This window comes from Vombatus ursinus, unplaced genomic scaffold (assembly GCF_900497805.2).
Source record: "Vombatus ursinus unplaced genomic scaffold, bare-nosed wombat genome assembly UNPS02014801.1, whole genome shotgun sequence".
Taxonomy (NCBI): Eukaryota; Metazoa; Chordata; class Mammalia; order Diprotodontia; family Vombatidae; genus Vombatus; species Vombatus ursinus.
In genome coordinates, this window is record NW_020954579.1 from 7,607,293 (window position 1) to 7,634,691 (window position 27,399).

At 44.1% G+C, this 27,399-nt stretch overlaps 1 protein-coding gene across 1 annotated transcript; it reads left to right on the forward strand.

Annotated features, from left to right (window-relative positions):
- The first annotated feature begins 4,348 nt into the window (after window positions 1–4,348).
- Window positions 4,349–26,416, forward strand: DBF4B (DBF4 zinc finger B). The gene is made up of 13 exons (XM_027873112.1): window positions 4,349–4,392; window positions 5,084–5,157; window positions 6,501–6,649; window positions 8,150–8,332; window positions 9,301–9,351; window positions 10,218–10,302; window positions 12,765–12,838; window positions 13,759–13,795; window positions 15,689–15,734; window positions 20,467–20,583; window positions 22,835–22,943; window positions 23,201–23,325; window positions 24,145–26,416. The coding sequence occupies exons 2-13, from the start codon at window positions 5,118–5,120 to the stop codon at window positions 25,442–25,444; spliced, it is 2,316 nt and encodes a 771-aa protein (XP_027728913.1). The 5' UTR covers window positions 4,349–4,392; window positions 5,084–5,117; the 3' UTR covers window positions 25,445–26,416.
- Window positions 26,417–27,399: the final 983 nt, after the last annotated feature.

Below are 27,399 nucleotides of genomic sequence, written 5' to 3' on the forward strand. Positions count from 1 at the left end.
CCACCAGTAGTAAAGTGATATCTCACAGGGCTGTTGTGAAGATAAAATGTGAGATAAGATCCAAAAAATGCCATCCAAATGTCAGCTATTATTATTATTATTATTATTTTAAATTTAATGTCTTATTTTCCCCCAATTACATGTAAAAAAATTTTAACATTCATTTTTAAAAATTTTGAATTCCAAATTCTCTCCCTTTAAGAGTCAGCTATTATTTTTTGTTTGTTTTATTTTTTTCAGCTAGTATTGTTATTATTTTTAGGCAATTGGTGTTAAGTGACTTGCCCAGGGTCACCCAGCTAGTGTCAAGTGTTTGGTCTGAGGTCACATTTGAACTCAGGTCCTCCTGACTTCAGGGCAAGGGCTCTATGCACTGTGCCACCTAGCTGCCCCTCAGCTAGCATTATTGAGAGACAGCATGGTATAGTACAGTGGTTCTCCAGTAACGAGCTTTTATATAGTGCCTGCTATGTGCCAGGCACTGTGCTAAGCACTTTACAACTATTATCTCATTTGATCCTCATAACAACCCTGGGAAATAGGTGCTATTATGATCCCTATTTTACAGTTGAGGAAACTGAGGCAAACAGCTTAGTTAAGTGTCTGAGGCTAGATTTGAATTTGGGTCTTCCTGACTACAGGACTATCATTCTACACTTCCCCATCTAGCTGCCGTATGTAAAAAAGAGTTATTAATTGGAGAATGGCTGAGCAAGTTGTGGTATATGAATGTGATGGCATACTATTGTGCTGTAAGAAATGATGAACAGGCTGACTTCAGAAAAACCTGGAAAGACTTATATGGTCTGATGCTGAGTAAAGTGAGCAGAACCAGGAGAATGTTGTACACAATACCAGCCACGTTGCATGATGACTAATATTGATAAACTTAACCCTTCCCGGCAATACAAGGATCTAAGACATCTCTAGAGGCCTCGTGATGGAAAATGCTATCCGCATCCAAAGAAAGAACTATGGAAGTTGAATTGCTATTTTTTTTCTTTTTTGTTGAGTTTTGCTTCCTCTTTCTGATGGTTCCTTCTATTGGTTTTAATTTTTACTTATAACATCACTAATGTGAAAATATGTTTAATATGAATGTAAATGTATAGCCTATATCAGATTGTGCGCCGTCTTGGAAAGGGTCGTGGGGAGGAAGGGGGAGAAAAATTTTAAATTCAAAAGCATATGGAAGTGATTATTGATAAATCAAAATAAATTAATAAAAAAAAAATAAAAAAGAGTTATTAGAACCCAAGATCCCAACCCTCAATCCAGGGCTCTTTCCCCTATTGGCACATATTATTGCCTGTGATCATAATCTAAAAAAAGGAGTTCTGTGCTCAGAAAAGGTATGGTTCCACAAAGGGAGGGGCAGGGCTAAGAAAAGGCCGGTGGGGAGGGCTGCCTCTCCTGAGTGTCTCAGGGCATCCTGAGCACTGTGGGTGCTTCGGAAAGGAGCATCACCAAAATGAGTGGGGTGGGGTGGGGGTGGAGGGACAAGAAAGAAAAACGAAGGAGCCCTTCATTTTTAAAATGCTGACTTCACCATTTAACCTAGGTCACACTGACTCCAGTGTCTGGGTTCTCCTTACACTTCTCTTCATTTCTGTCCTTTTCAAAACATCTCCCACTCTGGTTCCCATCAAGCCATGTCCTGCTATAGCAGAGAGTGACCTATACTGAAAGGCCTTGACAATCTGGAGGCTTTGTTCCTTCCAGCTTCATCACTTGCCGACCTTCAGCCTCTCAATTTCTTCATCTGTAAAATGAGGTGTTTGGTCTAAATGGTCGCTAAACTTCCAGCTAGATAGCGAAGTGGATACAACGTAGGCCCTGAAGTCAGGAGGACCTGAGTTCAAATTTGACTTCAGACCAAACACTTGACACTTACTAGCTGTGGGACTCTGGGCAAATCACTTAACCCCAATTGCCTTAAAAAAAAAAAAAGCACTTACACAGTGCTCCTCCCAAGGTGGTTGTAAGGATCAGATCAGACATTTGAAAAGAATCTGGAACTGCTTCTTCTGACTCCACATCCAAGATTCTTTCCATAACCCTGGATTTGGAGTCAGAGAACCTGGTTTCAAATCCTGCCTGCATCATTTATAACCTATGTGACCTTGGACAAATCATTTAACTTCTCTGAGCCTCAGTTTCCTCATATGTAAAATGAGGGACTAGATGACCTCTATAATCCTTTCCAGCTCTAAATCTATGATCTATAATCTACTTGTTGTTACTGAGACATTTCAGTGGAGTCTAACTCTTTGTGACCTCATTTAGGGTTTTCTTGGCAAAGATACTGGAGTGGTTTGCCATTTCCTTCTCCAGCTCTTTTAACAGATGAGGAAACTGAGGCAAACAGGGTTAAGTGACTTGCCCAGGGTCACACAGCTAATAAGTGTCTGAGGCCGGATTTGAACTCCTAAATATGAATCTTCCTGACTCCAGGCTTGGAACTCTATCCACTGTGCCACCTAGCTGTCCCTATAATCTATTTAGTGGCAGCTAAGTGTATTGTGGATGGAATACTGGGACTGAAGTCAGGAAGCTCTGAGTTCAAATTCTGCCTCAGATACTTACTAGCTCTTGTTATCTTGGCAAGTCTCTTAACCTGTTTGCCTCAGTTTCCTCAGTTCTAAAATGGGGATAAATAATAGTACTTACCTCCTAAGGTGGTTGTAAGGATCAGATCAGACATTTGAAAAGCACTTACACAGGAGCAGCTAGATAGCGAAGTGGATACAACGTAGGCCCTGAAGTCAGGAGGACCTGAGTTCAAATTTGACTTCAGACCAAACACTTGACACTTACTAGCTGTGGGACTCTGGGCAAATCACTTAACCCCAATTGCCTTAAAAAAAAAAAAAGCACTTACACAGTGCCTGGCACTTAAGTCTATTATGCAAACACTGTGCTAGGCATTATGAGGCATTCAAAGAAAAGTGAGACTTGGTCTCTGCCCTTAAGAAACCTACAACATTCAGGGAGATGTGAACACATGAATAAGTACTTGAGTACTTGACTTTTGTGGATAAGCCCTCTACCATATCCAGACTCCTCTACAAGTTAGTAAACTAGTCTTTGAGAGTTGCTATGGTGGCAAAATTCACTATTAGGCCAACTTTGAGCCTCCCCAATCTTAGTCTGATCTTAGATGGGTAGACACAGTCGTCCATCAGCCAAATACTCAAAAGACTTTCCACTTTAGCAGAATCTGCTAGAGATTGTGTTCTGCTGGCAAAGTTTTCAACTATAAATGGATGACATTCAGCCAAAAATGCAGAGAAAGACATAGATTTTTCAGACCCTGCTAATATGGGAATTTTATTTTTCTGGACCTCGAAAGCCTGTGATGACGGTTTTATTATCTCCAGTTTATCCTGTTTATAGCTTATTTATACGTAGTTTGCTTGTTGTTTCCTCCAGTAAATTGTGAGCTCCTTGAGGGCAGGGATCATCTTTTGTCTTTTTTTTTTTTTAAATCTCCAGGGAAGATAAGCACAGTGCCTGGCACATAGTAGACAATTAAAAGATGCTTGACTATTTTAAACAAATTTGCTCAATGAGAGGGGCAAAATAAAAACTTTTTTTTTTAAAGAATAAAAGGATGAACAGAGGACTTAAGTGGATGGCGCATAGATAACAATTGGGGAGAAAAGCAGGTAAGGGAATAAGTATTTCTTAAACACCTACTATGTGCCAGGCATTGCGCTAATAGCTTTACAAATATTGTATCATCTGATCAGCACCCCCTCACACACTAGTAACACTGGCAAAGGCAGGGATCACCGTGGGCTGGAAGCCTTTAGGGAAAACTCTTGGAGGTGGGAGTTGAAGAGGGTCTTCAGGGACGCCCAAAGGTATTTGAATGGGTGGGATTCAGTTCGAGTAAAACGAAACAGGTAAGAACTGCTGAAACTCCTCCGCCCCCACACACAATTATCCGTCCACAACCCGCCTGGGCCTCATAGATAATAACCAAGAGGCACCGCCCTCCTCATCGTCCCGGGGCGGGGAGGGTAACAAGGTAACGGGCTGGAAACCCAATCACGACCCTCCCCACGGGACGCACTGGCGGCCCGCCCCGCCCCCTTTAAACTTTAAAGCCTCGCCCGCAGTCTTGCACAAGAGGTGGGGCGAGCAAAGCAGAAATCTTAGCCAATGGGAAGTCGGGAGAGGCGGGGCCAAGGCAGGGAGCGGAGTGAAGCGGAGGGCGCGCGTCGCGTCGTCTGCCGAGATTTTTTGTCCCCCTGCGGCCGCCGTCCTACCTCTTCACGCGGTGGTTGGGTTGTTTCTAGGGGCGGAGCGGACGGGAAATTTAAACTTAGAGCCGCGGCTGAGGGCGCGGGGGACTGGACGACGGCCCGGCCCGGAGCCGCGGGGGAGGTAGGAGGCGAAAGAAGGAAGCCGGACAACGAACGCGGCCCTCGAAATCGAGACGGGGAAGGGAAGCAGGAGGGGGGGACCCGGATTGAAGGAAGGACAGTCGGGGGGGGCCTTGGGGAGCACAGTGGGGAGGGGGAGGGGGCACCTGAAGGGGCTGGGGAGCATCAATTGTGGGTTAGCTTGGGCCCATGAAGGGGGCTGGAGACCACAGGCTGAGCAACAGGGGTGGGAGAGCACAATCAAGAAGGAGAATGGGGAGCACAAGTTGAGGGGTCTGGCAGCACAGATTAAGGAGAATGGAGGGGGATGGGGAGCACAAGTTGGGGAGGGGGAAGTGGCTACGGAGGGGGATGGGAGCACGGAGTAATGATAATGAGGACATAGAGGGGACTGGGGAGCACAGATTAAAGAGAATGGAGGGAGATGGGGCACAGGTTGAGGAGGGGGCCAGGGCTGTGGAGGGAGACGGGGAGCACAGGTTGAGGAGGGGCATGGGGAACACAGGTTGAGGGAGGAAAGAGACAGAGTGGGCTGGGGGAAGGTCAGGAGGTCATGAAGGACCACCAGCAGGAGAGCACCCTCTGGCCTCTGTGAGCTGGACCGCAGATGGGGTGATCCAGGTTGGGGAAGGCTGACAGGCAGAGCCTGGGGCTGGTGGGTGTTGAGCAGCTGCTCTCTTCTTCTTTCCCAGGTGTGTGGTCAGGGTCCTCCAGCCTGGGAAGCTGATGTCTGAGATGAGGCTCAAGCCCCTGCCTCGACATTCAGGTAGGTGTTGAAGCCTGGCCTACTCATCATGGACTTGTTTTCAGTCGATTCAGTCTTGTCCTTCTCTTCATGACCCTATTTGAGATTTTCTCGGCAAAGATGCTGGAGTGGTTTGCCATTTCCTTCTCCAGCTGATTTTACAGATGAGAAACTGAGGTAAACAGGGTTAAGTGATTTGCCTAGAGTCACACAGCTAGGAAGTGTCTGAGGCCATATTTGAACTCAGGTCTTAAGGTGACTCAAGGCCAAGGGCTCTATTCACTGCGCCTCCTCACAGAGGGATTTATTTTTTACCTTACTGGGTTTGTAGTATAGGAAAGTAGAAAGCTCTGGGCTTGAAGTTGGGAGACTTGGGCTCTGGTCATTGATGTGCCACTAACTGCCCTAATCTTAGGGAAGTCACTTGCTTCACTTTTCTGGGCCTTAGTTGCCTCATCTGTAAAATGCAAGAATTAAATTAGATGTTCTTGAGGAGCCCTTCCTTCCACTTCTCTCAGGCTATTTTGTATTTCTTTATCCTATATGCCTTGTTTTACTCTTAGTAGTAAGTTTCTTGACAACAAAGGACTGTTGTTTTTTGTCTGAGGCAAATGGTGAAGATGAGGATAGTTAGAAATGAGGACAGATAGATATATTCAGAAACAAAAGCTAACCTTAACTTTAGCTCTGGTTCCTGCTTTATCTGCCTGTAATCATTTATTAAGCACTTACTGTATGCTAGGCACTTTGGATACAAAGACAGAAGTGAAATGAGCTCTTCCCTTGAGGAACTTGCAGTAAGGGGGGGTTGAAGAGGGCAGAGAATAGCATATTTATAAAGTATAGATACAAAATAGATATGATATGGAGTGGGGTGGGGAGGGAGATGAGAAAAGGTCGAAGGGCTTGTCCTAAACATTGTAGAAAATTGGAGATTCTCAGAGGCACAGGAGAGGAAGGAGTGCATTTCAGGCATGGGGGACAGCCCGTGGAGATGGGAAATGGAGAGCTGTGGATGAAGAACAAGAAAATAGTCACTGCATGTGGGCAGGGAGTAATGTGTCATAAGGCCAGAGACGTAGCTTGGGGCCAGGTTGTAAAGGGCTTTAAATGCCAAACAAGAATTTATATTTGATTGTGAAAAGTCAATGATATAAGCAAGTGGAATTGTAACTTTAAACATTTGAGGCATCCAAGAAACTCATAAATAGTAGGGAAAGAGAGTGCAAATGTGATCGTCAGCATTTTGTCAAGGAGAAAACTAGCAGAAGGAGGCATGAGTCAAGTATCTTGTCAGTGAGGACACTCTAGTACCCATAAACATTTTGCTTATTGTTCTTTTTTAACTGTCTTTTTTTTTCTAGGGGCTCAAGTGATCAGTTGGTTAGGAAAAAAACATAAAGAACCTCCTGGTGAAATGAGACAGCCACTTTCTGGAAAGTCCTTCTACTTGGATCTGCCTGCTGGCAAGAATCTCCAGTTTCTGATGAGGGCTATCCAGCAGCTGGGTGGAGTGAGTGACAGATTTGTCTTTTTTTGGGGAGGGGAGGAAGGGGAGGTCTTGTGCCTGTTGGGACTAAGAATTAGAGAGGGATTAGATTAGTGATTCACACCCATAAATATCTCATTAGATTGTCAAAATTAATTTAAGCTAATTAAATAGTCTATAAGTATGCCACTCAATCGCTTCTGATGAGTATAGGAGCAGAAGTGGGGTTTAGGGATAGGGGGTGCATTGTGAAATCATGCAAATGGTAAACTGTCGAAAAGATTGGGACTGAGTTTGTTGTATACTTTGGATTTAGCAAATAGTTAAATTGGAAAAAAGATATTAAACAGAGTTTAAAGTCACATGGACACATGCTAAGGTCAGAGCTCCCATGAGGCTCTATATGGTTCTTGTCTTTGGAGATAGCATAGTGAGCTACTAGTGCTTGGCTCAGCAGCAAGTAAACACGGAAGCTTAAGCTTTGTCTAAACTGGGTCAAAGTACAAAGGTTCCTTGCCATCAAACTGGTAGGAATGAAAATTTGAGCAAAGAAACTTTGGAATGGGGAATGGAATAAAGAGTTGCTGATCAGAATTAGTCTGATTTTGTCCTCTTCATTCATCACAGTGATTCTCCTACCTAACTTCTGGCATTATAATAATACCTAACATTTACATAGCACTTTAAGGTTTGCAAAGCACTTTCCTTATATTATTTCATTTGACCCTCAAAATAGCTCTGGGAGGTATGTGTTATTATTGGCCCGATTTTACATTCATTCTTGCACATATTCAGTGCAGTTATCTATATTAGTAACAGCCAGAACTTTTCCTTGGTCTGTTTTCTGAATGAAAATACCAAGTATCTCAATATGCCATTTGAAAGTACTCTGTTTCCTTCTAACACCACCTAAAAAGGAACTGGAGGTTCTTCCACTGGAAATCACAAATTGCCAAATATCCTTTTCTTCTCTTGTTTTTCCTAAGCTCCTTTTTAAGAGTAGTCTTGCCGTAATTAGAGATTCAGTTCTCATATGGGTCAGTTTACTTCACATTTAAAAAAAGCAAAAACTGTTCCAATTTTCAAAAAAAAAATCAATAAACATTTATTAAGCATCTTCCATGTGCCAGACAGTGTACTAAGTAGTGTTATAGCCAGCTCTCTCACAGATAATGTGGAAGTCGGAGCATAAAGGAGAAGAGCTATGGATGGCCCAGTGTAGACTCATGTTTATTCCCAAAAAAACAACTCGTTATCCATGGCTTACTACTGCGGGGTCAGAAGCATTATCTCTGTACAGTTGACTGGGTTTTGTTTTGTTTTGTTTGCTTATAGTTTGGATTGATATTTTCTAGCTGGGAGTTTTCTACAAAGCTGTCCTCAGACTATTTCAAAGAATTGACATTTCTTCACTTCTGGCTTGATGAGAGGCAGAATTACCTCCCCAGACCTTGGTATTGATGCTTCCATTCTGCAATTGCAACCTTTTTTTTAAAACCACTTTTCTCCCCCCTCTGCTTGCAGGTGATTGAGAGCTTTCTAAGTAAGGAAGTGAGCTACATCATAACTAGCCGCAGGGAGCCCAAAGCAGAGAAGAGTGCAGTGGGCCACCAGGGCTTCGAGAGCCTTAGGAAAAGGCGGGTGGAAATGACCTCTCCAACTGATCCTAAAGGTGGCCAGAAGCTTGGGCCGAAGCCAAGAGATGCTGTAAGAATTTCTGAATCGAGAGACTGAGAATGTGAACCTTCCTTTGTGTGTTTATATAGCCTTGGGGGTGGGGAAGAGCTCTGTCCAGAAGGAGGGTGGTGGGCTCCTACTGTCATTTGGGATAGACTTCTCTTTTCTGAATCAGGGGCTATGAATGTTTTATCACAGCTCATTGACCCTGGAAACCCTCAGCGACCCTGGTTGCAGTATCTTATCACTCCCAAGTGTATTTATCCATACAACTCTTAAATGACGGATCCATTCCTCTTTACATAAGAAGTGGCATGTATGTTGCCTGAGTGTGTATGATAAGATCCCTGGGGAGTGGCTTCCTTTGTCTTACTTTGGAGCCACCAACAATGATGCAGATAACCCTAAAAGTCACCTTAATTACCTTCCTAACTAACTTAGGTCAATACTAAAGTTTACAATAACGACAACAGCTAGCATTTACTTAGCACTTTACAGTCATTACCTCATTGGATATGTTCCCTGGGCATAAATTGGCACAGGTCAGGTCAGATGTGTATTGCAGATGGGAAGGCATTAACAATTTACTGCAGATTGGCATCATTGTAGAGTTATCATAAAGGCAGAAATTCTGGGATAGAATTTAAAAGACCCACGTTTTAGTCCTACTTGTGCAAGGTCTTCTGTGTCTTACAGTTGAGCCATATGGATCTTTAAAGAATGGCTCTATTTGTAACTGTCTCAGAGCCCTTCTAACAGGATGGGATTTGACAGCTGGAGTGCCTGTATTTAGGTGTCAGCTCTGCTTTTGGCTCGCTAGGAAATCTGGTCTTCGGTCACATTGAGGTTTTACATTTCACTCCTTAACAGTGACTGTACCTTGGGGTGAAGAACATGCCATCGTAGGGGAGGTGTAGCAAGACCATAGTTTTTAAACTATACCTGGTGTTAGGTAAGCATCAGCTCTGAAATTTCATTTTTGTCCTTTTTCCTGGCAGGTTCCGATGAGCAGAGGGAAGGAGCTGTTGCAAAAGGCCATCCGAAATCAGGCAAGCTTGGGAAGGGCAGTAACTCAGGAAGCATGTTCCTGCCCTGAATTCTTTGGCCTCTCCTGAAAGCTACCGTGGGGTATATGGGCCTGTGGGTTTGATAGATGTTGCTGATTTTTACCTAAAAAAGGAAAGTAAATGTGCTTTCCATTTCGTCTAGTCAAGTGAGTGAGTAGTGTAGAGTGGTTCTGGGTCAAAGGACCTGGGTTCAAATTTTACTTCAGACATTTTCTCCCTTTGTGACCTTGGACAAGTCACTGAACTCTCCCTTGCCTCAGTGTCCTCATCTGCAAAATGAGAGGGTTGGCCTAGATGCCTCATCCATTCTAGCTCCAAATCTCTGATCCTGTGACGTATTGTGTGAGCTGCTAGATTTTGGGATGCAGTGAGTGGAGAAAAATCACCGTCAGACTCAGTTATCCACGAGTTATTTCTGAGGCGCTTTCCCTCTATTGTTTCGCTCACTCACTACCATTAACTCTGTGGAATAAAGAGGCTTCAATAGCTGCCCTAAGACTTTGAATTGGCACTCAGACTTCTGGGACAGCTGCATAGGTGCATGTTCTAATTGGCTTGGTAATAACGCCGAAGAAGCAGCTCTCTGTCCTGCCTGTGTCATTTACCAGCTGTGTGAGTTTGGGTAAATCACCTCTCCTCTCTGAGCCTCACTTCCTTCCTTGTTTCATATGCCTCCAGGTTATGGAAGGAAAATACTTTAAGTGTGTTGCCATTTATTTATTGTCCCTTTCAGTTCTTATGGATGTCTGGGAGGTGACTGTATGAAGAAGGTCTAGGAAGCCCTGTTTTCCTGATTCTTGTGCCTGGGGATATCTTGAGGACCTGACTCTTTTGTTCCCTCTTTCCAGGGTAGCCCCAGTGGCAGCCCAGGTGGCAGCAGCAGCCTCCTGGCCAATGCCCGATCCTGGGGAGTGCGGATCCTCCACGTCGATGGTACTGTCTAACCCTCCTTCTGTGTGGTCAGCATGGGGTGGGGATTGATGAATGTGAGCGAAGAAGCGAATCTCTGTGGGACAGATCATAGATGGTTTGGGGCGTAAGCAGTGGAATGAGAGGATGGGACATAAGTTACTTTAAAACTTTATTTACCAATTTTTAAGTTAAGTTACATTGATGCCTTTTTGAAAAACACCATACTTATTTCCAGTACATCCTCTGTTGTAACAAGGAAAGACAGTTAAGAAAAACCAACTCTCACAGCATCTGTGTTCCCATCATTCTGCGCTTAGTTTCCAGTGCCCTTACTGAGAAAATGAAAGTCTGTTTCAGCTTCTGGCCTGGTGAACCTAGATTGGTGGTTGCATTGAATCTGAGACTTTTTCATGCTTTTTTCATTTGCATTATTATAGTCAGTGTGTATATTGTTCTGCTGGTTCTGTTTTTCGTTCTGCTTCCGTTTATACAAGTCTTGCCCTGTTTCAGGGGTTTTGTTTTTCTTGCTTTCTCTGTGAGGAGGAAGAGAATGTGGATCTAAAAATAAAATGACATTGAATTAAAAAAGAAAATCAAGAAAAAAGCCATGGAAAACAGGAATGCTGGTATGGTGCTGGAGAGGAGCAGATGTCCTGCTTTTTACATTCATTCAGCCCATCTACACGCATTTATCAAGCACTGCCCCAGGCACTGTGCTAGATGCTGGGGAAACAGAGACAAACATGAAACAATTCCTGCCCTCCCGGAGCTTATAGGAAGAAAACAACCCCAAAAAACCAAGTCTCCCACTGCTTCTCAGAATTCCTCATCTTGTTATGTAGCCCAATAATTCATTATTTCTTGTAGTGCAGTAATATCCCATTACATTCATATATACAGTTTGTTCAAGTATCCCCAATCAATGGGCACCTGCTTATTTTTAGGTTTTTTCTGCTGAAAAAATCTTGATATGGATATTTTAGTGTATATAGGACCTTTCTTTCGGGTTTTGACCCCTCTGAGGTATATTTACAGTAGTAGGATGATGAAGTCAAAGGGTATAGATAATGTAGTTGTATTGCTCCCATAATTCCAAATTGTTTCTCAGAACAGTTGGATCGCTTGATAGCATCACCAAAAGTATATTAGAGTTCCTGTCTTTCCATAACCCCTCCAACATTGTCTGTTTCTGGATTTTATCATCTTTATCAGCTTGCTGAGTATATGGTGAAACCTCAGAATTGTTTTAATTTTCATGTTTCTTATTATTAGTAATTTGGAACATTTTTTTTCTTTAGAAAATTGTTCATATCCTTTACCAACTTTTGAGGAATGGCTTTTAGATATATATTTGTATCGATTCCCTTTATAGCTTACATATCTTTTATCAGAAATACCTGAAGCAAAGGTTTTTCGTTTTGTTTTGTTTTATGGTAGCGTCATAGGAGTGATTTCATCCCCACATATTTTATCAGGAATTTGGAGTACTTTTTTAAAATGACCATGGAATGGATTATATTGAACTTTACTTCTGCAATTACAGGTGTAAGTCTGGAAATGCCAGTTTTACCACCTTTTTAGTTCTAAGTCTGAGTCTTTGTGGCATTTTCTACTCTTAACTTATAGAAAAATCAGTATGATATAGTGGGTAGAATCCTGCACTTAGTCATGAAGAACTGGTTTCAAAACCTGTCTCAGATACTTACTGTCTGTGACTCTGGACAAGTCACAATCTCTCTACGCCTCCTGTTTTTTTCTTCTACAAAACAGAGAAAAATACCTACCTCATATGATTGTTTTAACAATTAAAAGAGGTGATATATATATATATATGTATGATATATATATAGTTTTGCAAACCTTAAAATCCTATAGCACTTTAAATAAAATAAATGTAACCTGCCATCATTATTGACTAGAGGGATGCTAATCTCCCTCCACCCTAAATTTTAAGTCCACCCACACAAGCACAGTAGGCCATCAGCTAGCTAGTTTTGAGTACCCTCGATCTAGAGGGACTTAGAGTTGCTGGAAATTAAGTTTCTCCCAAATTCTTTGCATTTCTTCCTTTCTGGTGGGTTGATTAAGTTCTGGAATGGTCATCCCCCTGCCCCTCCCCTCTGAGAGGACATCTGGACCCTTGATGTTATTTCTCTGGCTTGGCCCATCCGGGGCTGTTACTCATTAGCATTTGTGAGAAGGTCTTGATTTATACCTAGCCAAGAGTTTTCTTTCCTCCCTGCCTCCAGAACAAAGGATTTTCATGAACACTAGCCCACCCTCGGGCCATTTTCTGCTTTCTTTCAGAAGTTGTAAGAGCTATCGGTTGCCAGAAGGTGGCAGGCAAGGCCATTAGGCAAGGCCACGAAGCAGGATCCGGGGAATAATTAATTCCTGCGGGGCTCCATGGACGGGATAAACTAGGGGAATGAGGAACAGGGCCCTTTGGTCCACGATCTCTTTTTTTTTCTTTCTCCCAATAGAAATGTTGATGCATGTGCAGCAACTGTGCCTTGGTATTTTGCACATGACCGAACAAGAACAGAAGAAGCCAAAGGTGGGTTTGAAAGGGTTGGGGTTGTCTCTATAGGTCAGTGATTCCTGAGCTTTCAAGTCTGGTGACCATTTGGGTAATCCAATGGACCATCCAAATTATTTATTCTCACTTGCTACCCCCACTCCCTCAAATGCCTTTGGAGCAGACTTCTTTTGGTTCCAACCCTATCATATATTACTTGTATGACCTTAGGTAAATCGTTTAACCTCTGGGCTTCAATTCTCTTTTCTGAAAAGTTCAGGGGGTAGGATGAAATTACTTCTAAGGTCCCTTCCAGCTCTGTATCTGTGTTCCTATGTTCTGCTTTATTCCCAGCTATCTGATATATAAAATAAACCTCTTTCCTTCTTCTCTTTCTTTCTTATGCTCTCCGGGAACTTCACACAGATACTAGCATACCCTATCCTGGCATTTTGTACCAGACCATGGTCATCTAGAGAACCACTGCTGTTGGTGAAAGTATTGAGCGCAAATTCCCTGGTAACCAGGAGGTTAAGGCTCTTGGTACAGGGATCAGTGGTTGAGGCTAGACTAGAGAGGAAATTCAGAAAATATTTCACTTTTTCTGGATCTTTCTTTGGGTCAGGATTATATACAGTACTAGGACATTCCCCTATTGATTTAATCCCCTTCTCCCACCCTCCAGCTGAGGAGGCAGCTAGCATTAAGATGAGGGGCCATGCACCAGACTAGACGGTCTATTCTCAAGATAAGCCTTCAAGGCTGTTCTAGCACCAAACTCCGGTTCAGCCAGCCTGGCAGGTTCCCATGAGCAGAGGGAAGGAGCTCTTGGCTTTGACCAGTTCCTCCGAATAGGGAAACATGGGAGAGAAGCAGCATGGGTCAGACAGTCTTTGTTCTTACTGAATGTCGTCCTACAATTCCCTCTTACTTTTAACCTACTCTTTCTTCCCATTTAGAAAGCGTGTGCAGCAGTGGAATCAAGAGCTCCTAAAGGTCAGTGTGGAAACTTTTCACCATCTAATTGAAATTCCTCCTTCCCCCAACACCTCTGACTCCCTGCGTGGTGACATCTGTCCTATCCTATTTGTGGCAGGAAACGAGTCCAACCTCTAGCCATTCCTGCCTCAGACACACATTTCTTCCCGGTGCTTTGTCAGCACAAAGGGCCGGTGCCCTGATTTGTGGGTGGAGGTGAGCATCCACCCTATACTTCCAACTGAGGGGCTGCTTCTAGGAGGGTATTTTCAGGGGCCAGGGCTCACAGGGCTCCTCTTGGAGTGCAGGAACTTGGAGCCAGAGCTGTACGCACAATTGTGTATACTTTCAGATCCTCTGGCAGTGTTAGCCATGGAGTGAATTTGGGTTCGAAACACCCTCTTTGCGTTTTCCTTTCGATTCTGTAACGTTCCGAGGTGGGCAGTTTGACAGCTGCTTTCCATTTTTAGAAATGCCAAACTCCTTGAAACTTGACAAACAGGCAGATTGATAGGATTTTTCTTCATCATCTTATTTTGGACAGAGAGAGTTTCTCCTGGAGATGCTCTTTAAGTGGCATTTACACATCCAAAAACAGGAGCGAAGAAAAGTCACTTGGCACTGTGTTTGAAATGCAAGGAAATCTTTGAGGAATTGATTTTAATCATTGTGTCTAAGTTAATTAGAAAAGGAGAAAGAATCACCCAGAATAGGATTAATAAAAGCTGCTGTCTCAAGACTTAAGAGGCTGTTCTTTACTTTGATATTGTCAAGATCCTAAATTTGGGTTGGGATGTCTGATGGTACCAGCCTTATTTTGAAGTCCTGGTGCTTTCTGGGTGCTTTTCAGATCCCTTTTTGACTATGTGCTCTATCCCCTCATCCCTGGCCATTGCTTGTTTACCCACACTAGCTAAAACTCTTCTGTCACCAATTCAGCCCTCCATGTCTGATCTCCAAATTAATTCTCACCCTCCCAACACCCCCTGACCCCAAAAAGGAATGGGATTAGAGGGTACCGTCATCATCCAGGATTAGACATTTATTCAGGAGACTGCCACTCCCCGTCTTTCCTCTACTGGGATACCCCTGGAATGAGTAAACACTGACTAGTCCCCTAGGTTCCATAGATGAGCTGCAGCAGGAGCAGCCTTGGGTTTAGGTTACCATCCTGTTTACCCAATAGACTTCTTTGACTTTATAAACAACTCAAGCAAATAGTAGGTGAATTTTTTTAACTTGGTGATTTCTGAACTCAAATGCCATTTTCTAGCTTGTTTCATGTGGCATATTTTTGTTTTGAGACTTCACTTCCCATTATATAACCTGAATTCCTTGACCCTAACCTCTAAATATGGCTGCTACTCCAACTCTTTTGTCTTATTACTTTTCCCTTGTGTTTAATGTGGAATGCTGTTTTGAGACACTTTTAGGGCCCTTGGACTCGGCATCAAGCCTTTGGGGAAGATCTAGCTAACGCTCCTAACTTAGACAAAGTTATATGACTGATTCTTTAACATAATTTGTAATGGTAGTAGGTGGGGGGGGGGTTTGTATCATAGCTCGTGTTTGCAGTCTGTTTTATTTACTGGATTCCTGAATGTGTTCTCAAAGTGCTTCCCATTCCCTGTTAAAATGAGGGTACCCCTCCCCTACATATCACTAGTTCTGTCTCTGGAAACCACAGAACTGTTAATATTATCCAAATAAAGGAGGGAAGGAAAGGAGAATAGAAAACTTATCCCTTGCCAAATGGAAAGACCCATCTCAATCTGTCTTGTTTTTCTAGCTCATGAGAGCCTTTTAGACTTTGGCAGAATCTCCTGTACATCCTGTTTATTAAGAACCCCCCCCCCCCCCAACTCTGATCTGCAGGCAAATGGCTAAACTTATATGTTGTTGCTCTTTCAGTGGCAAGATTGAAAGTTCCGTTCTTAAAGATCGAAGACAGCAGCAGGTAAATGAGAATCACCCCCACAAGACTCCCCTGATGCTTCCCTGTGAGGCCCTGACCACAGAAATGACTTGTCCACAGTTGCACTGATAGAGGCTGACCTGCACTTAACATTTGGAGTTCCCCAGACCCAGTGTATGTTTCTGTTCCCTCTTCAGAAAAAGCTTTTCTCCACACGTGGAAGTCAGAAACCAGAATGAGAACCTTTTTGATCTGGTCTTTAATCATCTCAGATTATTGTTCAACAGATAATGATACTCCCCATACCTAAAGATGACTCATGATGACTCAGGGGTTGATTATTTAATGTGCGTATTACTGAGATTTCCTACTTTAAATACTTCATTTTTTTATTTTATTTTTTTTATTTTTTTTATTTTTTTAGGCAATTGGGGTTAAGTGACTTGCCCAGGGTCGTATAAGTGTTTGGTCTGAGGTCCGATTTGAACTCAGGTCCTCCTGACTTCAGTGCCGGTGCTGTATCCACTGGGCCACCTACCTGCCCCAATACTTCATTTTTATTAACTCTTCTTACCCTTTTTAGGGCTTCTTAATGCTTTTCTTCTTTTCCTGAGTGTATCTGTGGACATTGAACATCAGCTTACATTCATAATCTAAAAGTTTTAAGAGTTTGGTATGGGAGGAGACTCACTTAGCTTAAGTGACTTTCTGGCTTCTGTTGTTTCTCTTTCTACTTAAGAATATTTGTCCTTTAATATTGTTGAGGGGGTGGTTGTTTTTAAGCTTTTTTCAAAGAACTTTTATCTCATCTCATTTAATTCTCACAATGAATGCTTCTGTGACATAAAGCTACCCATTTTTTAGGTGGCGAAACTGCCCAGAAAGTTGAAATAATTTGCCTACAGCCACACAACCAGCTAACCCCAGTGCCAGGACTAGAATCTGATTCCCAACCCTTTCTGTCAATGCTGCTCATCTCCTCTCACAAAGATCACCTCGGGCTGGTGAGGCAGGGCTACCCCAGCGTTAGACCAAGTATGGTCAAGCCTTTTGTTTTGTGAGTACCTGCCATAGATGAGCCCCTGCTCCCTGAGGCACAGAAGTTCCCTGTCACACTGTGGAATGAAAGGAGAAAGCTCTGCTAAGAGGAACAGAGCACACCTCCCAAAGAAAGATGTCTCTACTGCCCTTGGCAGCAGTCAGGGTAGAGGCTTAATGTGACCCAGGGGGTTGGGGGGGAGGGCAGAAAACCTTGTGAATGGGAATAAAGCATGTGTCTGTGCTGAAAATATGTAAGTAATCAGCTCTGAAGTATTTACGCTAATGGATGAGAACAGAGACATGAAAAATCCAAAATAGCATATAGAGGGGGGAAAAAAATCTTAATTACCCACAAAATACTAAAGTGGAAAGAGCACTGGGCTCAGAGTCAGAAAACACCAGGGGGCCAGACCCACCTCTATCACTTCCTAGCAGCATGATTGAGGGTGAATCTCTTAATCTCCATTTCTTCATGAGTCATGTGGGGAGAATCATTTCTGTCTTGCTTGCCTTCACAGTGCGATTGAGAGGGTCAGATAAAAGAGTTGACATGCAAGTACCCTGTAATCTAAGGAGGTTGATGTGTGAACAATGTTGGTGTGCCTGAAGCTTTTCTTATAGCCCAGGCCTTACAGAGACAGTGCTTTATTGAATCCTAGGACCACTAAATTCCCTAAGAAGGTAACTCAGAAGCCACGTAATCCAACCCCCTCATTTTACAGATGAGGAATTTGAGGCCAAGGAGGGTCAGTGACTTGTCCAAGGTCACTCAGGTGGTGAGCTCCAGCCCTGGGCTTTGAATTCTGGTTCTCAGACTCGAGAGCTTTTGCACTCATGCAGAAGTGTTCTCTCTCTTTGACCTTTGTCTGAGTCACTCTGTAAACAAAAAGCACCTAATTGTGTCCAGTTTTATTGTAAGGAAGGAGAGCTGATCTGTAGCAGTGGCCTCTTGTGTTTCTTTAGTCCTTCCATTGAGTAAATCTTGAAATCCTTTTCACCTTTTCTCTCTCTCTCTCTCTCCAACAAGCGTCCAGAGAGATGCTCAGCTGCAAACACTAACATAAAGAAGGCCCAGTCTTGAAGATGAGAGAGAGTGAGGCTGTTGAATGAATGACACATTTCACCTCTTCTCTTGGCCTCAAAGAACTTTTTACTTAAGTCCCTACTAATAGGCCGTGTTGCAGGGATTTGGTCTCAACTTTAATCTTATGAGTCTGGAAGTTCTAAAAGTCAATTTTTTATTTAGTTTTGAAAGACATTTTTATATTTGAATTTGCATATTAGAAATGAGAACCTCTTAATTCTCTGAGATATTGAGTGTCTTCAGACATCCTGAAATCACCCCGTGAAGATCTGATTGTCAAGGCTTTGTTCTCATTCATTGTCCTCTTCAAACTTTTCTACTGATCCTTGCACAGTGCTGAAAATAGATTGTATCTTCTTGGAAGGTGAAAATGCTGAAGAACTAACCTAAAGCAGAGTTTCTGTTTCCCTGTAACTTTATTGGGAGGAATGATGAGAAATTCCTCTTCTGAAAAACAATCATCTGTTTTCTGCTGGGCCCTCAGTCATCTTTTCTTCTCTCTTTTAGTCCCTCAGGTTTGACTCGACTTGTTTTCACCTTCCTCATCTAGTCCCTTCCTCCCCTCCACTCCCACTGCTGCCACCACCACTACCACCCAAATTTAGGCTTTTGTTACCTCTTGCCTAGACTAGTGTAATAAATCTAACTGGTCTTCCTGCTTTTAGTATCCTCCTTTTCAAACCCATACTTAACACAGCTGCCAAAGCAATCCTGCTAATGCACAGTTCTAAGCATGCTGGTCCCTTGTTCAAAGACCTCAAATGGCCCCTTACTGCTTATAAGATAAAATACGGATTCCTAAGTTTAGCATTAGGGAGGGCACAGTCTGGCTGCAGGGTAACTTTCCAGCCTTATTTCATACACCCCACCACCCATACATGCTCTATGCCAGCCAAACTGAATAGTGGTCAGTGCCTTGTTTTCATCCTCACTTTTCTTGCCTCTTATTTCTATGTGCCCTGTATCCTGTGCTGCTGAGGGTAGACCTTTTCCCACATTCCTACCATTCCTTTAGGGCCCTTCTCAGGGCCACCTCCTCCCTGAAGTTCTTCCTGCTTTCCTCCTGTACTTGAAAGAAATGATCTTTCCTTTCATAAGTCTCATATCTCTTTTTTGTTGCCCTCTGCCTTTATCACATTCTAATTTGTATTATATAGTTCTCTCTTCCCTCATTTATGTTATATTCCCTCAAGGGCAGAGACTGTATCCCCAGAAACAAGCATAGTTATTTTGTACATAATAGGTGCCTATTAATAAATACTGAACCCTTTTTAATTAGAATAAGTAAAAATCCTGTTGAAGTTTATCAGATTTGAGTGGTGCAGTCAAAAGTATTAAATTAGGAGACCTGTGTCATGGTTCTTAGTTTGTGTGTGACCTTGGACAAGTTCCTTCACTTTTCTGTTTCCCCTTGTAAAAGGAGAGGGTTTGACTAGACAGTCTTTAAGATCCTTTCCAGTTCTAAATTCTGTAATCCTATGATCTACTGGCTGTGTGACCCTATCTAGCACTTATTATGTGCCAGGCACTGTACTAAGTGCTTTACAATTATTGTCTCATTTTATCTTCACAACCACCCTGGGAGGTAGGTACTGTGATTATTCCAATTTTGTAGTTGAGGAAACTGAGACAAACAGATTCAGTGATTTGCCAAGGATCATACAGCCAATTAATATCTGAGGTAGGATTTGAATTCAAGTCTTATTCCAAGGCCAGTGCTTTATCCACTGCACCACCCAGCTGCCCCCAGTAGTTTACTGTGAAAGGCTTAAAAGAAATAATGAATGTGAAAGTATTTTGGAAAGTATTCAAATATATTCATTTAGAAATTCTTGGTATTATTTTTGCTCTGAAATTGAAAAAAACAATAAACTAAAATTGAGTATGTAATTAGGATTGTTCCTGTGGACCTGGGATATGGATTGGAGTAACTTCTTTTCCTTTGCCTCCCCCAATTACAGGCAAACTTTGGAGCTTTTGTAGGTTTGATTGTTTGTTTTTCCTGTTTTTTGATGTATTTTTGATGACGTTTTTTTTAAAAATTATTTATTTATTTTTAGTTTTCGGCATTCACTTCCGTAAGATTTTGAGTTCCAAATTTTCTCCCTATCACCACACAAGATGGGGTTGACATAGGCTCTATACATACATTCATATTGAGCCTATTTTCACATTAGTCATGTTGTAAAGAAGACTTAGAACCAGTGGGAGAAACCATGAGAAAGAAGAAACAAAAAAAAGAGAGAGAGAGCAAATAGTATGCTTCGATCTCCATTCATACTCCATAGTTCTTTTTCTCGATGTGGATAGCATTTTCCATTGTGAGTCTTTTGGAGTTTTCTCAGATCCTTGTATTGCTGGGAAGAGCTAAGTCTATCAAAGTCAGTCATCACACAATGTGGCTGTTACTGTGTACAGCATTCTTCTGGTTCTGCCCACTTCACTCAGGATCAGTTCATTCAAGTCTTTCCAGGTTTTTCTGAAGTCTTCCTGCTCATCATTTCTTATAGCACAATAATATTCCATTACATTCATATACCACAACTTGTTCAGCCATTCTCCAACTGATGGGCATCCCTTCAATTTCCAATTCTTTGCCACCACAAAAAGAGCTGCTATAAATATTTTTGATGTATTTTTATTTTTCAGGAAATTCCAACCTTTCTACCATCAATTCAAATGTTTTCCTGAGCTCAACTTCCTGGGACCCAAAAACACAAGTCCATTTGAAACTCTGAGAACTTCCTTCCACAAACACAAAGCCAAGTAGGTCTTTCTGGCTCCATGCCTGGGTACTGGAACATGCAGGGCTGGTTACAAATGAAGGTTTACAAAGATTTACTTTGCAGTTTACATCTGTACTGTTAGCAGGAAAAGAGGCATAGACTGGGTGACCTCCAGTTCCCTCTGGGCTTTGTGTTGTGAGATAGTTGGTATTCACTTTAACCCTGAGCATCAGTAGCTCCAGGCAGTCGCTGGAAGTGCTACCTACTGACCCAAGTGATATGCCAGGGAGAAGGGAAGGGAGTTGTGTCTGCTCAGGTCCTGCAGCCAAGTTCAGGTAGCACTCAGTTGTCCGAATGGTGAATTCCTTCTCGATGAGAGCAGTTCAGCTGCAGTTGTAGTCATCCCACAGTGAGATAGTAAGGACTGAGACCTAGACAGATGAAGATGATGGGAGAGAGATTTCCAATGGAAAAGTGACCGAGTTTGATTTGATGAATGAATATAGGGGCCCAAAGAAGATGACAGCAAAATTAATTTCAAGGTCTTAAGAGCCGTGATGGCATAAAGCGTTAGTTTTCAAAATGCGTTTGTTCGTGGCGCAGTATTCATCGCCATGAGAGACAGTAGCGCAGTGGATTTTTAATTTGGTAAAACAGTGTGAGAGTCCAGAGACTCAGCATATGAAGTTTCCCATGACCAAGAATAGCTGTTTTTGTCAAGTTCTGTATGAGTTCAAGTCTAATATGGTTTGAGGTCAGTGCATACATTCAATAAGCAAGGTTTGTTTTCTGAATATTTACTATAGTATATATGGTGGGTAAATAAAATTTATATTAAAATTACATATTGGGGCAACTAGGTGGCTCAGTGGATAGAGCACAGCCTTGGAGTCAGGAGGCCCTGAGTTCAAATGTGGCTTCAGACACTTGACACTTACTAGCTTTGTGACCCTGGGCAAGTCACTTAACCCTGATTGCCTCACAAAAACAAAAAAAAATTACACATTTATTTTACCTACAGTAACATCACATCACAAATGTCACGTATCTAGCAAAGCAGATGGCGTAATCACATAGAGAGCTGGCCTTGGAATCAGGAAGACCTGGGTTCAGATTTAATTTCTGACACATCCTAACTGACCCTTATACAAGTTAGTTTCTAAATGCCCAGGCAAGTCCCTAAGATAATAAAATGCAGAATAGTTGTAGGTCTGTTGATTGAGTATTTTATTACTAGGAATACCAAAGAAATCTCAGTTCTAAGAGAATGAGAAGTGGGGAGGAAAGCTTCTCTGAGGGTGGGATAGAAGAAAGATTGGGTTTAGACACGATGCTCTGAGCTGCTGGTGAGACATTGAGGAGCAAGGATAGGGCTGGAGTCTAGGGGAGATGGGCTGGGACAGGTCTGGTGATATAGATGGGCAAGTCATCAGTGTAGACTTCACTCACTGCCCTCACAGAGATCTCTGGCCTAGCAGAGGGAGCCAGAGAAACAGATGTGAGTGCCTGCTTCTGCTATCGGCTCTCAGGCCATCTCAGGCAAGCCCTTCCTCCCTCGGACCTTCTGTTTTCTTGTATGTAAAATGAAGGCTTTGAATGAGATGATCCTTAAGGTCCTTTCCAGCACTTAATCTCTGATCTTAAACACTTAGGGTCAGGCGAACAAGGGACTAGTCCCAAACTGACTCTAGAAAGACAGGAAGAATGCTTGGGGAGGGGCTGGGTTAGGAGGAGGAGCTTGAGATTTTACCTGTTCTGCTTTGTAGTCTTTGCTTCCCTTTGTCCCAAAAGACGAATTGTTTGGTGGGTGGGCAGAATCTGATTCCCCACACCTGGTCCTCTTTCTTTTCACAGGTGATTTATCTGTGCCCTGAGGCCAGGGGTTGGGTTGAAGAAGCCCACCCACATTCACTGTCAGGAAGGAGGAAAGGCAGAGGTCAGGGGAGGAGGAGGTCAGACAGGGACCTCCAGAGTAGTCTCCACCTCCCTTTTCACCCCGATTCTCTAAGCTGCCAGAAGCCAATAGACATGGGGAGGGATATACCCAGCCCAAAGTGGACCTATAAATGAGAAATAGAGGTCTTTTTTCTCCTTATTGACTTATTCCCAGGGCCATCGTCTCCCAGGTCCCGCATCCTCAGGGACTGTTGGATTGCAAGTCAGAGGGTTATGGGTCTTCAGTGGTGTCTGGGGATGCAGACTTGGAAGATAAAAAAGTGGCAGGCTTGGTTTTGGAAGAGTTTGGGATTCTCTCAAGCCATAGTAACTTTTGCTTGTGTGTTTGTCCCTAGAGACCCTGAAGGCGATGAGCTGAGCCCCCAGTCTCCAGCCTGTACAGTGCCCAGGAGGAAGAAGGGGTACTGCGAGTGTTGCCAGGAGGACTTTGAGGAGCTCCGTGTGGTAAGGCCTGGGGTTTTTCTGAGAGGCATCATTGCAAGTTTTGGAGTACTACAATAATGTAGACAGGGCAGCCGGAGGGCCACCAAGTCCCAAATCCCTCACCCCCTTTCCGTGTCTGGTCCTGGGCAGTGCTCATGCCCCCACCACCAGCGCCTCAGCATCTGGCTCTCAGCCGGCAGGGGAAGCCTGGCAGTGCGCTTGTCTGCATGGGCAGCCACCTCTTCATTCAAAGGTCTGCATCTCTGCTTCCCATTCAGCATCTCCAAAGTGACCAGCACAGGGGCTTTGCTGTGGAAGCATCCAATTATACAGCAGTGGACCAGATCACATCCCAGCTCAGCAATAACTTTGCTGACCTCTCCATTCAGATGCTGCCCCCCAGGTGAGTCTGACTTGCCCTGTGACTTGGCACAGCAGGGCCCTTGGACCCCACCCAGTTGTACCTGGAGTCCTGCCTTTGGTGTTCTCCCATTTCAGATGCTTGGGGCAGGGGTGGAAAGAAATTGCAAGTTGTTAGGATCTGCCCTGGGGATGCTCCCTTCTCTCCCCTTTCCCTCCTTCTTTTCCTGTTTGTTTGTGATTGTGTGACCTTGGTGAATTCTCTTCCCTCTGGGGAAAGAAGAAATAGCTCGGAGAAGGAAAGGGGAAATTCTCCTTTTAAAAAGAAACTAAATTGAAATGGGTTAAGTGGGCATATCCCAGGTGAAGAAGGAGTATCTCTGGGACCAGAGAAAGAGACAGTCTCTGGTACTCTAGCAGTACCAGTAGTGGTTTCATCTTGCCTGGAGCTGTGGTTTCTCCTCCTCCCTGATGCTGTTGCTTCTTCCACTGCCCTCTCCAGCAACCCCACAGTAGGATTCCTTTGCTTAGAGCCACTAGCCAGGGTGCCCTCTCACCTGCTCCTCTCTGGCCAGTTCCGACCGCAAGGCCACAGAGCCAGGAGAAGAGGGTTCTGGAAACCAGTGCAGGCTTGGACACAGGAAACAGCTTACTCCCTCTTAGCTGTTTCATGGGGGTACATGAGGGGCTCAAAGGAGGGGAACGCTGATCTTTTTAGTTGGAAAAAACCAAGTCCTGGCAGTGGCAGCACATGCCCCAGTGGAGACCAAGCTCAGGTCTCCATTGTTTCTCACTGGGTCATCCTCTCTTCTCCCTCCCTGTGCATCTGTACTTGCAACTGATCAAGCAATTGTCTTTCTAGGCTGCTGGGCTCTCCAGCTGTTGGTCTGGAACCTCATGGTTCGGGTTCTTTACAAGGACTACCTCCTCCAAGCCACTTTCCAGATCCCAGGACAAATGGAGCCCCAGGAAGAACTGAGGAGAAAGGAGATGACCATTTGTCATCGGGCGCTCTTGACCCCTTGGCACCTGCTGAACAGACTAGTGGCAAGAAAGCTATCGGAGCAGAAGGTTCCAGGAGGTTGGGGCAATTGGGCGGGATGGTTAGGAACTCCTCAGGGGCGCCATCACTCGTTCACCAGCTCACTCTGGCTTGTGTTGCTTCTGTGGACCTCTTGGCTAACCCCCATTGTTGTGACTGGTCAGCAACCTCTCCATTCCTCAGTGAGCAAGACAGGTCCGTGATAGGCCATAAGCGGAAACTCCCATCCCCTGATCATAGGGCAGAGAAGAAACTTCGGGTGCCCACTGATGCTCTGCCTTGTCCAAACATCTCGGATATGCCTGTCTTGTTCCCTCTGGTCGCTGGGCAGGAACAAACAGATACTTTATCTCTGCCTCCTAACGTGGCCGTGAATCCAGACATTTTGCTTGCCTCTCCAAGTGGTGCTACCCACAGATCTACATCTCCCTCCCAGCACAGCTCCCCTAGCAAGCTTCAGAGAGATCCACTGTGCTCTGGTCTCCCAGGCACGGAAGTAGGTCTAATAACAAAGGTGTCTGAAGACGCAAGCCCTCTCCAAGGAGAGGCACAGACAGCCCCAGCGCTGTTTCCCTGTTGGGTCTCTAGCCCTTCCCCTGACCATCATTCTCAGTCTAGCCACCCGGCCTGCCAACCTGCACCCCTCCAGCTGACAACCTGTAGCTCTGAAAAGCATTTGCAGGGAACCAGTTTTCCATCATCATTAGAGGATGTGGTATCCCCACCTCCTTGCCCACCATCAGAGAGACAAGGTAATCTGGACAGCACCTGGCTCCCTGTACCTTCTGCAGCTCCTGCCTCCCTCCCTCCAGCTAAAGTTAGCTCTCCGCTGTTGGTGGAGCACTATTCTTCAGAGTCAGAATGGGACACGCAGCTCCTCTCGAAGTTAGAGAGGCCACAGGCTTCACGCGACCGCTCACTGGATGCTGAGGGTCTCCGCCGGGCCCGGATTGTGATTCTAGACAGTGGCTACGAGTCTCACCTCTATTCAGTGCTGCAGCCCAAGCCTGAGCTAGATTGGGAAAGGAAAGAAGAGCAGAGTCAAGGGAGCTGCCGCGCAGAGACAGATGGTGCCCCCTTCTTGACCTTTGAGGCCTGCCTGGACACCTGGACCAGCTGAGCAAGCTCCTTAAAGTACAGAGATCTGGGTACTTGTGTGGACCCAACCTAATTAGCCTTGCTGACCTCCAGAGACTTCGTGTAGAATGGGCTGGGTGGGGTTGACCTCCCAATGCCCCTCCTCTTCCCTCCAGATGTCCCCCAGCCATGACCCCACTGTCTACATGCCTTTATTCAGGGCAATGATCCTTGACCAGGATGTCACTACCTCTTCCCACCCCCCACTCCCCTCACCCCCATTCTAAGATGCAGGACTGGCACAGAGAGGGATTGCAAATAAAACAACAGGAGTTACATTCATCCCAGTTTTCTATTACAGCCAAAGCAAAAGGGCTAAGGTTTCCCCTAGAATTAGCCTCCCTTCCCACAAACATGTGCTTCACTTGTGGTCTTCCTCCCCTCTCTGTCTCTGCCAGATAGAAGCATACCCAGATCTGAATCAGGAGGGGGCTAGGGCCATTGGGATTTGCCAAGCCCATGAGCTTCCTCCCAACACACTTAGCTGGCTTCCAGCTCTGACCTTTCCCTTCCATTCCAGGATGGGGCTGGGTGGAGAGCTGATGTCAGTCCTTCCAGCCATTTCCCTAGACTCAGAGCAGAGAGCCCACCCCCAATAACTTAGAAGTCCTGCTTTTCTGAGATAATTGTCTTAACTCCACTTACTCCCCCATTACTCTCCTCACTCCACTCTGCTGAACCATTAATCTGTAGATAGAGATGGATTTGTTATTGATTCCTTGAATACCCCCCCATTTTTAATCTATGCCGTGGTTCTCATTCTCTGTCCGTCTGTGTCTATCTCTTTCCTCCACTCCTTCTTTTAACTGGAACTGTCGGAGGCTTGATGCTATTAAATGACTAAGTTTAGGGGAAGGTTGGCATAGGTCTCCATGAAGACTTTAGTTATTAACTTGGAAATGAAATATCTGAATGTACAAGCCCTGATCACCTGTTTGGCATTTTAAATAGTATTCCTAAGTAAATTGAGAAATTTTAATTTTGTTATAAAGAATATAAATAAATGTATTAACAAGGTGATGACTGATTGTGTATGTAGTGCTTTACATACACTATCTCATTTGATCTGAACAATTGGTACAGTGCAAAGAGCACTGAGTTTAGAGTTGGAAGGTCTTGGTTCAAATCCCAGCACCACAGATGTGTAACTTTGGGCAAGTCATTGAATCTTTTGCATCTCAACTTTCTCATCTGTTAAATGAGAGAGTTGTACTAGATGATCAATCACTATGGTCCCTCCCAGTTATGAGCCCTGTGAGCCTTGGTAAAGGTCCTTCCCATTGAGTGCTATGGAACCCCCATGCAATTTTGTCCTCACCGGGACTGTAGCCTGACTTCTGCCCATATGATATCATATCCCCAGCTGACCTTTCCAGTAAGTCCTCTTTCCCCTTGGTGGGAGGTGTCTGCCCACTCTGGTCCGTCGTGCCACTTTGGGGCCTTCGGTTCACCAACATCACTTGGTCCTCATTTGAAGTCCTTGCCATTGGACTGTGCTAACTACTCTTTACATCACTTTTCTCACTTGTTTTTCTCTAGATCCCCAGTCTTCCTTCTGCCTGGCCTATTGCCATCATCTTCCACTACGTCATTATTAATAACTCAAGCCTCGATGTTGTAAAATCCGTATCTTATCACGGAGACCTGCATCTCCACCTTAGGCACCTTATCGTGACATGACACCCCAGATCTCAAACCACAACCTCTTATTTGTCATCATGCCCATTGAACCATCAGTTTGATAATGCCAGGAGTAAGCCATTGGATCTCTTCTGACCCCATAGCCAACTCCATCAATACAGACCTCACCAAAACTCAGGATGTCTCAACTTCTCCCCTCCCCAAACACATAGGCATAGATAAAATGGCTCCTGGCTCATTCTCCAGTCACTGATGTTATAGAACTTGATTATATTTTGACTTCTGTGTTTCATCCTC